Source organism: Halyomorpha halys, unplaced genomic scaffold, assembly GCF_000696795.3.
Source record: "Halyomorpha halys isolate HHAL.00 unplaced genomic scaffold, Hhal_1.1 Scaffold78.1, whole genome shotgun sequence".
Classification (NCBI taxonomy): domain Eukaryota; kingdom Metazoa; phylum Arthropoda; class Insecta; order Hemiptera; family Pentatomidae; genus Halyomorpha; species Halyomorpha halys.
Genome location: NW_027108467.1, coordinates 679,154 through 690,677, shown reverse-complemented (window position 1 = coordinate 690,677; position 11,524 = coordinate 679,154). Strand labels below are relative to the sequence as shown.

At 28.9% G+C, this 11,524-nt stretch overlaps 1 protein-coding gene across 2 annotated transcripts in view; it reads right to left on the bottom strand.

Annotated features, from left to right (window-relative positions):
* LOC106692924 (late secretory pathway protein AVL9 homolog) overlaps nt 1-11,488 on the bottom strand; it is a 20,450-nt gene extending 8,962 nt beyond the window's left edge. For both annotated transcript variants that reach the window (XR_001345029.3, XM_014439168.3), the window contains exons 1-7: nt 11,292-11,488; nt 10,731-10,937; nt 10,416-10,650; nt 10,132-10,321; nt 8,451-8,796; nt 7,807-7,941; nt 2,134-2,350 (exon numbers count right to left, since the gene is read on the bottom strand). Coding sequence is in view for 1 of the 2 variants with exons in the window: in XM_014439168.3 (XP_014294654.1) it covers nt 2,134-2,350; nt 7,807-7,941; nt 8,451-8,796; nt 10,132-10,321; nt 10,416-10,650; nt 10,731-10,937; nt 11,292-11,375 (1,414 nt within the window). In the remaining variant the exon portion in view is untranslated. The remainder of the gene's footprint in view (nt 1-2,133; nt 2,351-7,806; nt 7,942-8,450; nt 8,797-10,131; nt 10,322-10,415; nt 10,651-10,730; nt 10,938-11,291) is intronic.
* Nucleotides 11,489-11,524: the final 36 nt, after the last annotated feature.

Sequence of the window (11,524 nt, the reverse complement as noted above, 5' to 3'; positions counted from 1 at the left end):
AAAAACTCAAATAGTAGAATTATACTATTTTAATGAGCCAACGTTTCGCCCCACGTTGCAGGGCTTCGTCAGGGCTAAAAAAGATACTAACACTTAGTTACAAAAGGAAAACAAAAACAAAAGTGTAAAATAACAGGGGTATAAAATGTAAAAAAGTAAGATATAATAGGAAAAATTAAAGGTAGTAAATAGTAAATGTAAAGGGTAATAGTAACAAATAGATAAGAAAAGAAATATTAAAGAAAATACAAATAAAGAGATGTAAAAATAAAAAAATAATATAAAAATACTATTTGAGTTTTTCTGACCGCACCCGGACCACATTCCTTTCATCTTTACACACGGTCAATCAATAATCTTCCAGTATGAATATTTTAGTTTGTTAATAATTTAAAAATTAAAATTATGGAAAGAAAAAATAATATTAAATAAAGAAGCAAAATATGAAGTTATAACTTAAGTTCTTAGCCCTGATGAAGGCTAGAAATTCTGGCAGAAACGTTGACAAGATTAAATAAGTTATTTCAACTATATTTTGACCGTACCCCCTAATCATCTTTTCCTCATATAAGTCATCCACGGTCAACTATCTGTCATGAGGATTAATTATTTATTTGATTATTTTTATATAAACTTTTACACATTTTAAATCATTTATAGCTATACCTTAGTTTACTTTTATTTCGTGTTATCTATTATTTTAGTTTATTTCATTATTTTAGTTGTTTGTATCTTTCTTAGCCCCGATGAAGCACTATAAAGAATTTTTCGTCAAAGTCTCTATAGCTATCAACTTGAACAGGTGGGTAGTCCTGATTAGTTCTTTACTCATTTATTATTATTATTTATTTTATTTATTCTTTCTTGATCTCTATTTAATCTCAACTAACTTCTTTATTTTCCATCTTTTAGTGCATTAAATTTTGTTATCTCATATTAACTTTTCTGTTTTTGCATGTTACTGCATCTGCTATACATTTCTAACCTTATAGTTTACATAATTTTTTATATTCTTATCATTGTTTATTTTATATTAATACTATTTTTTTAATTTCTACTTTTCTCTTATTTGCATATAATTTTATTTTCACATAATTTTAACCCTACCTTAATTTACCTTTTTGTATCTTATTATCTTACAATGTCAAAATTTTCTTAGTTGTTTTTGAATCTTTTTAGCCCTGATGAAGCTCTACAAAGTGGGGCGAAATGTCGGAAAATAAATAGTTGTTTTTGTTTTGTTGTCTGTTTTTCTTTTGACCACAACCCTGACCATCTTTTTCATAATTAATTTTAATGGGATGGTTGCATGTGCTACTCTCATGTCATTTGTCAGGTATAATCTATTTCCAGATTTTGTCTTGATAGTAATTAGTGTGATGATAACTCACATTCATAGGCGGTTGCAAATGGAATTAGATCTCTTAGATCCATCTTTGCAACATTACGATAAGACTGGGCCACTTATAAATATATGTTCTTTTTCACTGATAGATTAATGAGATAATTTTGAAACACGATCATTCAAAATTAGAAGTGAATGAAGGAGGCTGTGAATGTTTCTTTCATAATTATGAGGTTCATTTTTTCTAGTAGGAAAATGCGAAAATAAATGCCAAACAAGCCATGTCTGGCTATAGAATGAAGACTGACTGTGTAGGGTTCCTAATTAAGTTAAAAGAATAGATAACGTGAAATAAAGGTAAACTAACATGAGACTAAAATTGATTTTAAATATTTGAAACTTTGTATAAAAATGAACGAATAAAATCATTATTCGTTTATTTATTCATTTAATTAATTAAATGGTTATATTCATATAAACTTTCACATATTTTAAATCATTTATGGCTATACCTTATATAAGTTAATTACTTTTATTTCATGTCATATATTCTTTTATTTTATTACATTAGTTTAGTTTTTTCTTTCTTTTTTAGCCCTGACGAAGCCCTGTGCAAAGTGGGGCAAAGCGTTGGCTCACAATAAATAGTTTAATTACTACTTGAGTACAAATGTTCTGAAAACTGATTTCAATTTAAATTCTTGTTAATGCTCCTTACAGAAACCTAATTAAAATTACATAATACAAAGATAGTTTTATTATATTACTTAGTAATTGAACTTACTTACCAGGTAACATAGATGTTCTCAGTAATGACAAGGTGTAAGCATGAAACTGCGCACGAACCCAATCATCACCTCCTTCCCAACCAACACCATCAAGGTAATCACCTCTCATGTCAGACACATGACGCACAAGATATTCCCCAAACCTCAGATCTTCAGTAGAAAGGTGGCCAGCTCGCCTTAGTTCCAAATCGCTACTCTCAATCAAGCCAGTTTCTAGCTAAAGCAAGTGATATTTTGTAGATTTATTTCTTAGAATAAAACAAGGAGATTAATTGATACAACAGTAAAACTTTTGCTATAAATATTGGACAGTACATATCAGTATCAGAATAAATTACAAAAATTATCAATTACATCTAATAAAAAAATATGTGAATGAATTAGCAATAATTAATAATTTAATTGCACTCATGCACAGTCCATAATAGGGACAGTACACCTGAGTACCCAGCACGACTACACGGAGGTGTCCATCGCTTATTGAGTACTAACTCTAATATAACTAAATTTACACTGAGTAACTACAACGGAAGAGTAGGTAATTATTACAATATGAGAAATAGTCTTAAATGGAGGTGACTACTAATTACTCAGACTCGTCATAGGAAAAAAGTACAGCAACCTGCTACAAAATCATAAATCCTGAGTTCGAATGCCTAGCTAATAAACTTTTATAAAATCTTTTCATTAATTTCAACCAAACAGTATATACAACTTTAATTTAACGCATTTTTTTAAAATAAGATTTCTTTTTAAAAATTAGTTCATATATATTTCTTTTAAGAGGAGAAGATGGCTGGGGGTGTGGTCAGCAAAAATACACAAATAAACAAAACTTATTTATATGTGCCAATGATTTGACCTAAATTTCATCAGGGCTAAAAAAGCATAAAAATAATAATTTACTTTGAAATATAGGAGACTATAAAGATAGTAGTTGATTGATAATAATAGAAGATGAAATATAATATTATAGGGGTAAGAATTACACAAAATAAATGATTAAAAGATTTAAAAACAGACAAGTGATCAAGTAAATAAAGAAATAAATGTAATGAAAGGTAAGGAAGAAAATATAAATGATGAGTAATAGATCAAATATAACAAGATATTTTAAGTAATGTCTAAAATAATGAAAAATAATTTAAATCAACATAATGAAATGTATGAAAGAAAACAATATATAAAATATAATGGACAGGAATGAAAACAATATTGTTATTATTATTATTTTATTTATATGTTTCTCTAATTTATGAATGTTATCATGTTTTTACAGCCCTGAAATTCAGGTTGAAACTTTGGCACAAATAAATGAGTTTTGTTTATTGGTGTACTTTTTCCTGACCATCTTCCCTACATATTAATCTACGGTCAACTATTAATACCTCATTATACTTCTTTTATAATTATTATTAGCAAGTAATATGTTTATTTCCCTTTTTTTTTTTTTGGATAAATAGCAGGTTCAATAATGATTAGTTTTATTTTTTTAAGAGTGCAATTACGGATTCCATAAAGAATATACAACGTGGTTAACAAAACGGACAAAGAGCTTCATAGACAAGATATATTTATCAACTCTAACAAGAGTTGTTGATTCTATAGGTAGGAAGAGTGCAGGATGTACAAGATTTTTTTTTATTTATAACCCCCTTTCCTAGTCATAATGTTTTTTTTTTTTGTGTGTGGGGGAGGTCATAATGTTAACAGTCAGGGAGAAGAAATAGAGGTAGTACATATTTCCACTACCTTGGGACAGTTAGTGAATGGTCAGAGAAAGTGAACTCAGAGATCCAACACAGGATAAGTGAGGCAAATGCCTGTCTATCAGATCTGCAATATAGCGATTAGAAAGAGAGAAATGGACAAAAATGTGAAGCTCCATGTCTTTAAGACAGTGTACTTGCCTGTACTCCACATATGGAGCTGAAAACTGAGTATTGAGTATTGAAAGATAAACAGAAAACTATAGTGATAATCACAGAAAGGAGGTTTCTCAGAAGGATTGTAGGAAGAACAAGAAGAGACTTAATCTCCAACAACAGGATTAGGGAAGAAAAGATGTCCTATTGATGAATGAAGTCCTAGAAGCTCACCATCTGACGTGGTTTGGTCATGTCGTCAGGATGGAAGATCATCAAGACCCACTAAACTACTACACCCTGATGGTAGAAGAACTCAAGCCAAACCAAGGATGTTGTACCTAGAATACGTCAACAATTTATGTCAGAGGGAAGGTAAAAATCTCCATGAAGGCAGGAACCTGGCAAGAGACAGCAAGCAGTAGCAGCTCTGGCTGGATGCTCCTCTATGCTTTAAGACACTAAAGGAAGAAGTTAAAGAGAGTCTGAGTAATTATTTCTTAATGAAATATTAAATTTGTATTTCAAGTTGCAATTCAGTGTTTTCATTCATCTTTAAATTTATCTAAATTTAATAGTATTTCTATGTTGAATGCTGGTTAGTCTTGCACGGTTCAATTTTGAACCACACAACAATTATGATATTCCACAGTGTGAATATTCCTGTTACTCCAATCATCTATAATCATAATCAATTTTTAATTTTACAAATATAGAGGAAAGTACCAGCACTTTTAACAAGATTGTATAATAAAAAACTAGGATTAACTCATTACTATCTCATATACCTGAACCCAATTTATAAAAATTGACAATAAAACAAAACAGATATCACAAACGGATACTTATTAAAAATATATATACATAAGTATACAAATCCCTTCATAAAAATCATTAGAAAAGAGTCCCAAGCAGAATTAAAAGATTAAAAACAGAAATAGATGAGCAATCTGAATTTACATTCAGTTTATTTTTAATTGGTTTCGGCAATCATAAAGAACATCAAAAGGAATATTTCTAAGGGAAGTGCATGGGTGGAAAATAAATGATAGAAGATGAGGGAAGAAAGACTAACGATAAATATATGGAGGAATAAATGACGGTAAGTGGTCCACAAGAGAAGTGGGCTCTGAATAAAGTATTCTCAAAGGATGCATGGAAAATTTAGGTTAAGGAAACTCACTGTTCTAATGGAAAATTCTTGTCAATAACAAAAAATTTAATTAGGGGAGGGGAGTTTGTAGCCAAGGGAGTTGAGGTGTCATCTTAGCAAAGTTGGAACTGCAGCAGTGCAGTTTTGACTCAACCCTCCCATCATGGTTAGAATAGGTTGGTTACACCTCTAGATAATCCCCCCCTTATGTCAGTAATAACCAGACAGGGTCATATATTAAAAAAAGATATATCCAGTACATACATATTCTGACAAAATTTATCTTTTAACTCCTTCTTTTTTTTTTTTTAATAAAAATTAATACAACTGACTTACATGATAATAGAAACAACTAACTAATGTAATAAAATTATTTAAATGTAAACTAACTAAAAGGGAAGAATAAGGCAATAAAATAGAAAAAAAAAGCATGACAAACCGATCAACAATAATCAAGTCATGAATAATGGTAACAAAGCAATTTTTATAACTTTGCTTTCAATAATAGATAGAAATAAACATGATAAATTCTAGGAGCTCGTAAAGAGATTCCACCTGCTGCTGATATTAAATTTGCAAGGTGTACTTTTCAAACTTCATTAACAATTTGTAAATTTATTTTAAGTTTTTTGTTACTTTATTTTATGATATATTATTTTGAATTCATTATTGTTTAATAATAATTTTATTTTGAATTATCTTTTTATTGTAATTAAAATAAAGTTATGTATGTGTTAATTTAATAATATAAGAATTGGTATTAGTTATTAACAAATTCAGATTTTTAAAGAAAAGAAAATTGTTTTTTATATTCCAAACGGACATTCTACTACTGAAATTTTTTTTAATAATTATTTTAATTGTATTTGTTTATATAAAACTAATTATCATAACTCTTGTCGTACAACAGGACTTAGCTTCTAGGACAAGAGGCTGAAGGCCTAAATTATTTCTTGTTCAGAAATAAATTTTACAACTCAACAATTAGTTAAAACATGATTTTTAGCTGGACAGAAAATTGTTAAAAAGTGATCCGTAATTACTCTTAGTTGCCTATCATGTAGGTATTTTAAAATAAACTATTTAAGATCTGAGTTGAAGTTTTGTGATATTTTTATTTTGCTGGAATCTTTAATTAACAATAGGCATGACACAAAACACTAAAATCAGGAGGTTTCTAGAAGCGATTCATATAACTAAAAATATTAAAAAACCATAAAACACAGTAAACTATAAAACAGACACAAAACAGTTAAATACAAATGCTGATATGATAAATAGATTGGCTATATAAATAAAAAATAAGGAAAAATAGGTGGGAATAAAATTGTCACTCTTAAAACCAAAATCACAATTTTTAACTAATTTGCAAAATGAATTAAAATTGGATATTTCAATAAGGAGGTACAAAAACAGTATATTGGGCATGTTGATATGTCCAAAGAGGTAATGTCTAAAATAGAGCATTGCTTTGTGCTACAGAGATAGGTGAATGCACCATTAATGAAAGACAATAATTTCAATAATGTAACTATAAGTGTATAGATGACATGATTTCAAAATGGAAATTGAAAAATGACATATATATGGTAAATATAATTACAAGAATTTTAAATATACACATATAACATATATAAAAATATTGATAAGAATAAATTAATTATTACAATTTTAGGATTCCAAAGGTGCATAAGTATGGAATAATTGTCCTGAAACGTTGTACAAGCAAAATATAGAATAATAAAGTGTAGATAGTTGACCGTAGATTAATGCTTGAAGAAGTTTGTCGGGGGGTGCGGTCAGCAAAGAACAACATAAATAAACAAAACCATATTTATTTATTTTATGCCGACGTTTCGACCTGAGTCTACTATTTGACCAAGAAAATAAGAATTATACAAAAATATAATAAAATTAATTTTAAAGTAGTTTGTTATACTATTATAAATTATATTTTTGAATTTTCGTAATTAACCAATTTTTTTAATTGTTGAGGTGAAAAAAAACTTTCTAATAGAATATAAACTATTCTATATTTTTTCTTGAAGAAGTTTGTCAGGGGGCAAAGAATAAATAAATAAACAAAACCATATTTATTTATTTTATGCCGACGTTTCGACCTGAGTTTCAGGTCTTCATCAGGGGTTGTGGTGTAGAGGGAAGATTGGTAACGAATGATGTGGGTCTACACCACAAACCCTGATGAAGACCTGAAACTCAGGTCAAAACGTCGGCATAAAATAAATAAATATGGTTTTGTTTATTTATTTATTCTTTGCCCCCTGACAAACTTCTTCAAGAAAAAATATAGAATAGTTTATATTCTATTAGAAAGTTTTTTTTCACCTCAACAATTAAAAAAATTGGTTAATTACGAAAATTCAAAAATATAATTTATAATAGTATAACAAACTACTTTAAAATTAATTTTATTATATTTTTGTATAATTCTATTTTCTTAGTCAAATAGTTCCTTAATAAAATCATATGTAATGCTTATTTATTTATTGTTATTGTTATGGTATTTAGCTCATTTCAACCTGAGTTAAAAAAAAAATCTGTTGTATCTCTATTTATCTATTTTTTATAAACATAAGTAAATATTCTAATTATTATTAAATATAATCTGTCGATAAACCATAGAAATTAACTTACCTCGACAATAACATCTGCAAGATTTTTCTTTTGTTTAAACAATACGTTAGTAGCTCCAACAACATAACCTCGAATATTAGAATCAGTAAGTACATCCATATATGGCAGAGATAAATATGGAAGACAGAGGTAACCCTACAGAAAAATAGATAAATTAACTAATGACGAGAATAAAACATGAAATAATAAATAAATAATAGGATGTAGATAGATTAATTGAATACAATTGAAAATTTGATATAAATTAATATATTTACACAATGGATTAATGATTGATCTAGATATCAATAAAGTAGTATTTTAGTGACAATCGTGCGAATCACTTCTTATCCTTCTTTTCTATGTTATATTGTTTGCTCTCAGTGATACTTAAGTTCTACTAAATCACCGATGAGTCAACACTGTTAGTTGGGAAACAAGACAAACCCAGCCAACCATTGTTCTAGAAAAAGCACTGACCCTTCATGTGTTGTAGCGATACTTTTTTTATTTTTATTTATTTATTAAAAAACAGAATTGCTAGGCATTACATTTGCTTGAGGCTAAACTAAATGCGCAATGGCAGATGTACAATAAATAAATAATATTATAATATAATTGAATGATCTTATTATATCTAAATCATACACTTACTTAAAACTTACATTTGAAAAAATAGGCAATGGTAATCCACAACTTTGTGCATCAATTTGAGCTATAGCAGCTAGAGTATTCTGAACATTAACTTCACTAGCTAGATCGACACTTGAAGCATCTCTCGACAGCATTCCATTACATATCTTTGTAGAATCTTCACTGTTTCCATTTAGTTCGGAAGGAATAGGTGTTGATGTCTCCTTCACGTCTGCCGGCACATCTCCCTCTCCATTACCGTTAATTGTTTTATCATCCATATTGTCTGTAGCCACTTCTCTATTGACATTTTTATCTTCAGAAGATAACTTAGAACTGTCGGTGAAGTTGGGAACAGGTGACATTGGTCTTGATGCCCTATATGTAATGGAAAAACTCAATTTACTTGACAAGGTAAAATAACTTAAAAATAATTGGAAACAAGAATTATAATAATAAAGGCTTAATGAACCTGAAGGTGTAATGGTGATATCACCAAGTATTGCCAATATACATTTTATATTTTTAATATATAAAATATAAATTTTATATTTTTAAATTGAATCGATTAGATAAAAACAATTATGAATAAGAAGTTAAAATAAATACAAGTAACTTTTTTTTATATCTGCAAAAGTCTTGTCATACAAATCGATTACCTGATCAATGATTGAACATTAACATTTACAAGGAGAGGTTATAAGTAAACAAGTAATGGTTTCTTAAGCCTATTTAAGTTTAGTTCACGTCAGAGATGAGAAAAAAATAGCTAAAATTTCCAATACTAATGTCCCTTATACATGAATGAACCATTGATGAGTAAATATTGTATCCATGAGAATTTTAGCTATTGGTTCTACCTATAGCTAATTTTTGCTCGGCAATGGTTGATACACCAGCTTACTAGATCTTTTAAATTTAAATAAGTAATTACAAAAAAGGTTCTAATCCAACTATTTTTTCTGACTAAATTTGGCCAACTATTAAGTTAAATTATCTCTTGGGTTTTTTCTTACATTATTTAGCATATTGCCATAACCTTTCAAGTGCTTTTTTATCTTTCAGGTTACAAATAAAATGGACTATATAGCCAATTATATAGGGTTAACTATTGTTCAAATGTTTTATCTAATTTATAACTTTTTTGGAAACACCTCCACCAGATATTTATGCCAAAAGATAATTTCAGGCATTATCAAATGACCTTACATAAAATTTCTGTTTGTACATAGCATTTAAAATAATAAAATTCTTCGATACAAACTAATTAATTATAAAATATTATTTTTTATTTGTATAATTAACAAATCCTACTATTTGCATAATATAAAGCCTCAATAATAGCATTTTATTGAGGTTTGTTAACGTTGTTTTTAATATCGGTTTGCACAACGTTTGAGCAAAACGTTTATCAATAACCATGGATCTAACTCCTATCCATGATAACACAATAAATATAAAAATCAATATTTGTGAATTCAACACCAGTGTGGAAAGCTTTGTTCACATCAGGTTTGATGTAAAATGATTTACAGCGGTCATCAAATCGACAGGTCCGCTAGGAAGCGGAAAAAAAATTGCGTATACATCAACCAGTTTAATTATCGTTTGGAACATACCTGTTATTACACCAAATTAAAATAAACTATCTCAAAAAATGAGATATTATTAAATAAATTGTAAAATCATGATTAAACATTTTTTAATTAGTACCTGATGCATGCCGATTCATATAATCCTTTTTCAATCATGCCAGGATGCAAAGAAAGTAAAGAAAGAATTGTGGAACAGAGAGGCTGGACAGGTGATTGGAAGAACAACATTTTTTTTTCAAGTAATAAAAGTTTGTATAGCAGTAGGGCTTTATGTCTGAGGGTCAATATCAAATCCCTAGCTGATAAACCTACAACAAAAATGTTGTCTAAATGTATACCAGATATCATTTCTATAATTCACAAATAACAATGATAAATCTCACATCAACTAAAATAACTTACCGACAAAAAGTTGAGGGGCTTGATGTAAGTCTTCTATTTGATCCAAGCAACTATTTAAATGATGGTATGTATCTTCAAGAAGGTTAACTTTAGTAAAATCTCCTTCATCAAAATAAGCATGAGTTATAAGCTCCATTTTCACTTGAATATGTCCGTACAATGGGACACTGCTAAGTACACAGACTGCTTTTTGTACAGTTCCTCGAGTAATATCTGAAGTTCGATTTTTGAGTTTCTAAAGGAGAAAGTAAAATCAGCCTTGTAACATAACTCAAACAGATTGCTAATAAAATACAATTGAAATTTAATATTTACTTCAACAGGTATCTGACGAAAACAAGAAATTCCGAACACTGTTTCATTGGGGTGATTCAGACCAGGAAGATGAAAGAACACGGTATCTTTATCATAGTTATGAGATCCATCTGGCAAGGCAAGGGTTGGTAGATATTTCCAACCGGCAGGGCATTCAGTACTATCGACTGAACCATTCGGTATTAATGGTGGGTATGAAAACTCAACCTATGAATATAAAGTAAATTAATAACTAATTAATGATTAGTAACATAAAGTACAATTCAAATCTATTGACTAGTATTAGTACATAAAAATGGAATCAATAGAACATGGTTAATTAAAGACAGAAGGCAAACAAATAAAAACATAGCAACATGCAGTAAACAAACTGACAATTGGGTTAGCTAATGACTGGTCAATAACAATACACAATTAATATCTTATAACATTCAGAAAAACAGCTCCTTTGAGCTAATTTAGTGAAAAAATAAGAAACTGCTGATGCAGCTACACTATAATGACTTGGTTTCATAAAATCACAACCTAAACAAATTCTGATTAAGTATTAAACAAAATTACTTGGCAGCCTTTTTTATGATGAAAACCAACAACGATGACATGATGAACTGGTCCAGGCGTAGATAGTTTAGAATCCTCCCCCATTTCCAAAATAAATCACTTAAAACAACTAGACTTCGGTATTAGAAACATTCTCGAAATGGAATGATTACAGGCAATACAATACCCCCATAATGGCATTCTGCACCGGCGCACTCTGTCAAGTCAAAAGGAAAACTCAATAAACTTGATAC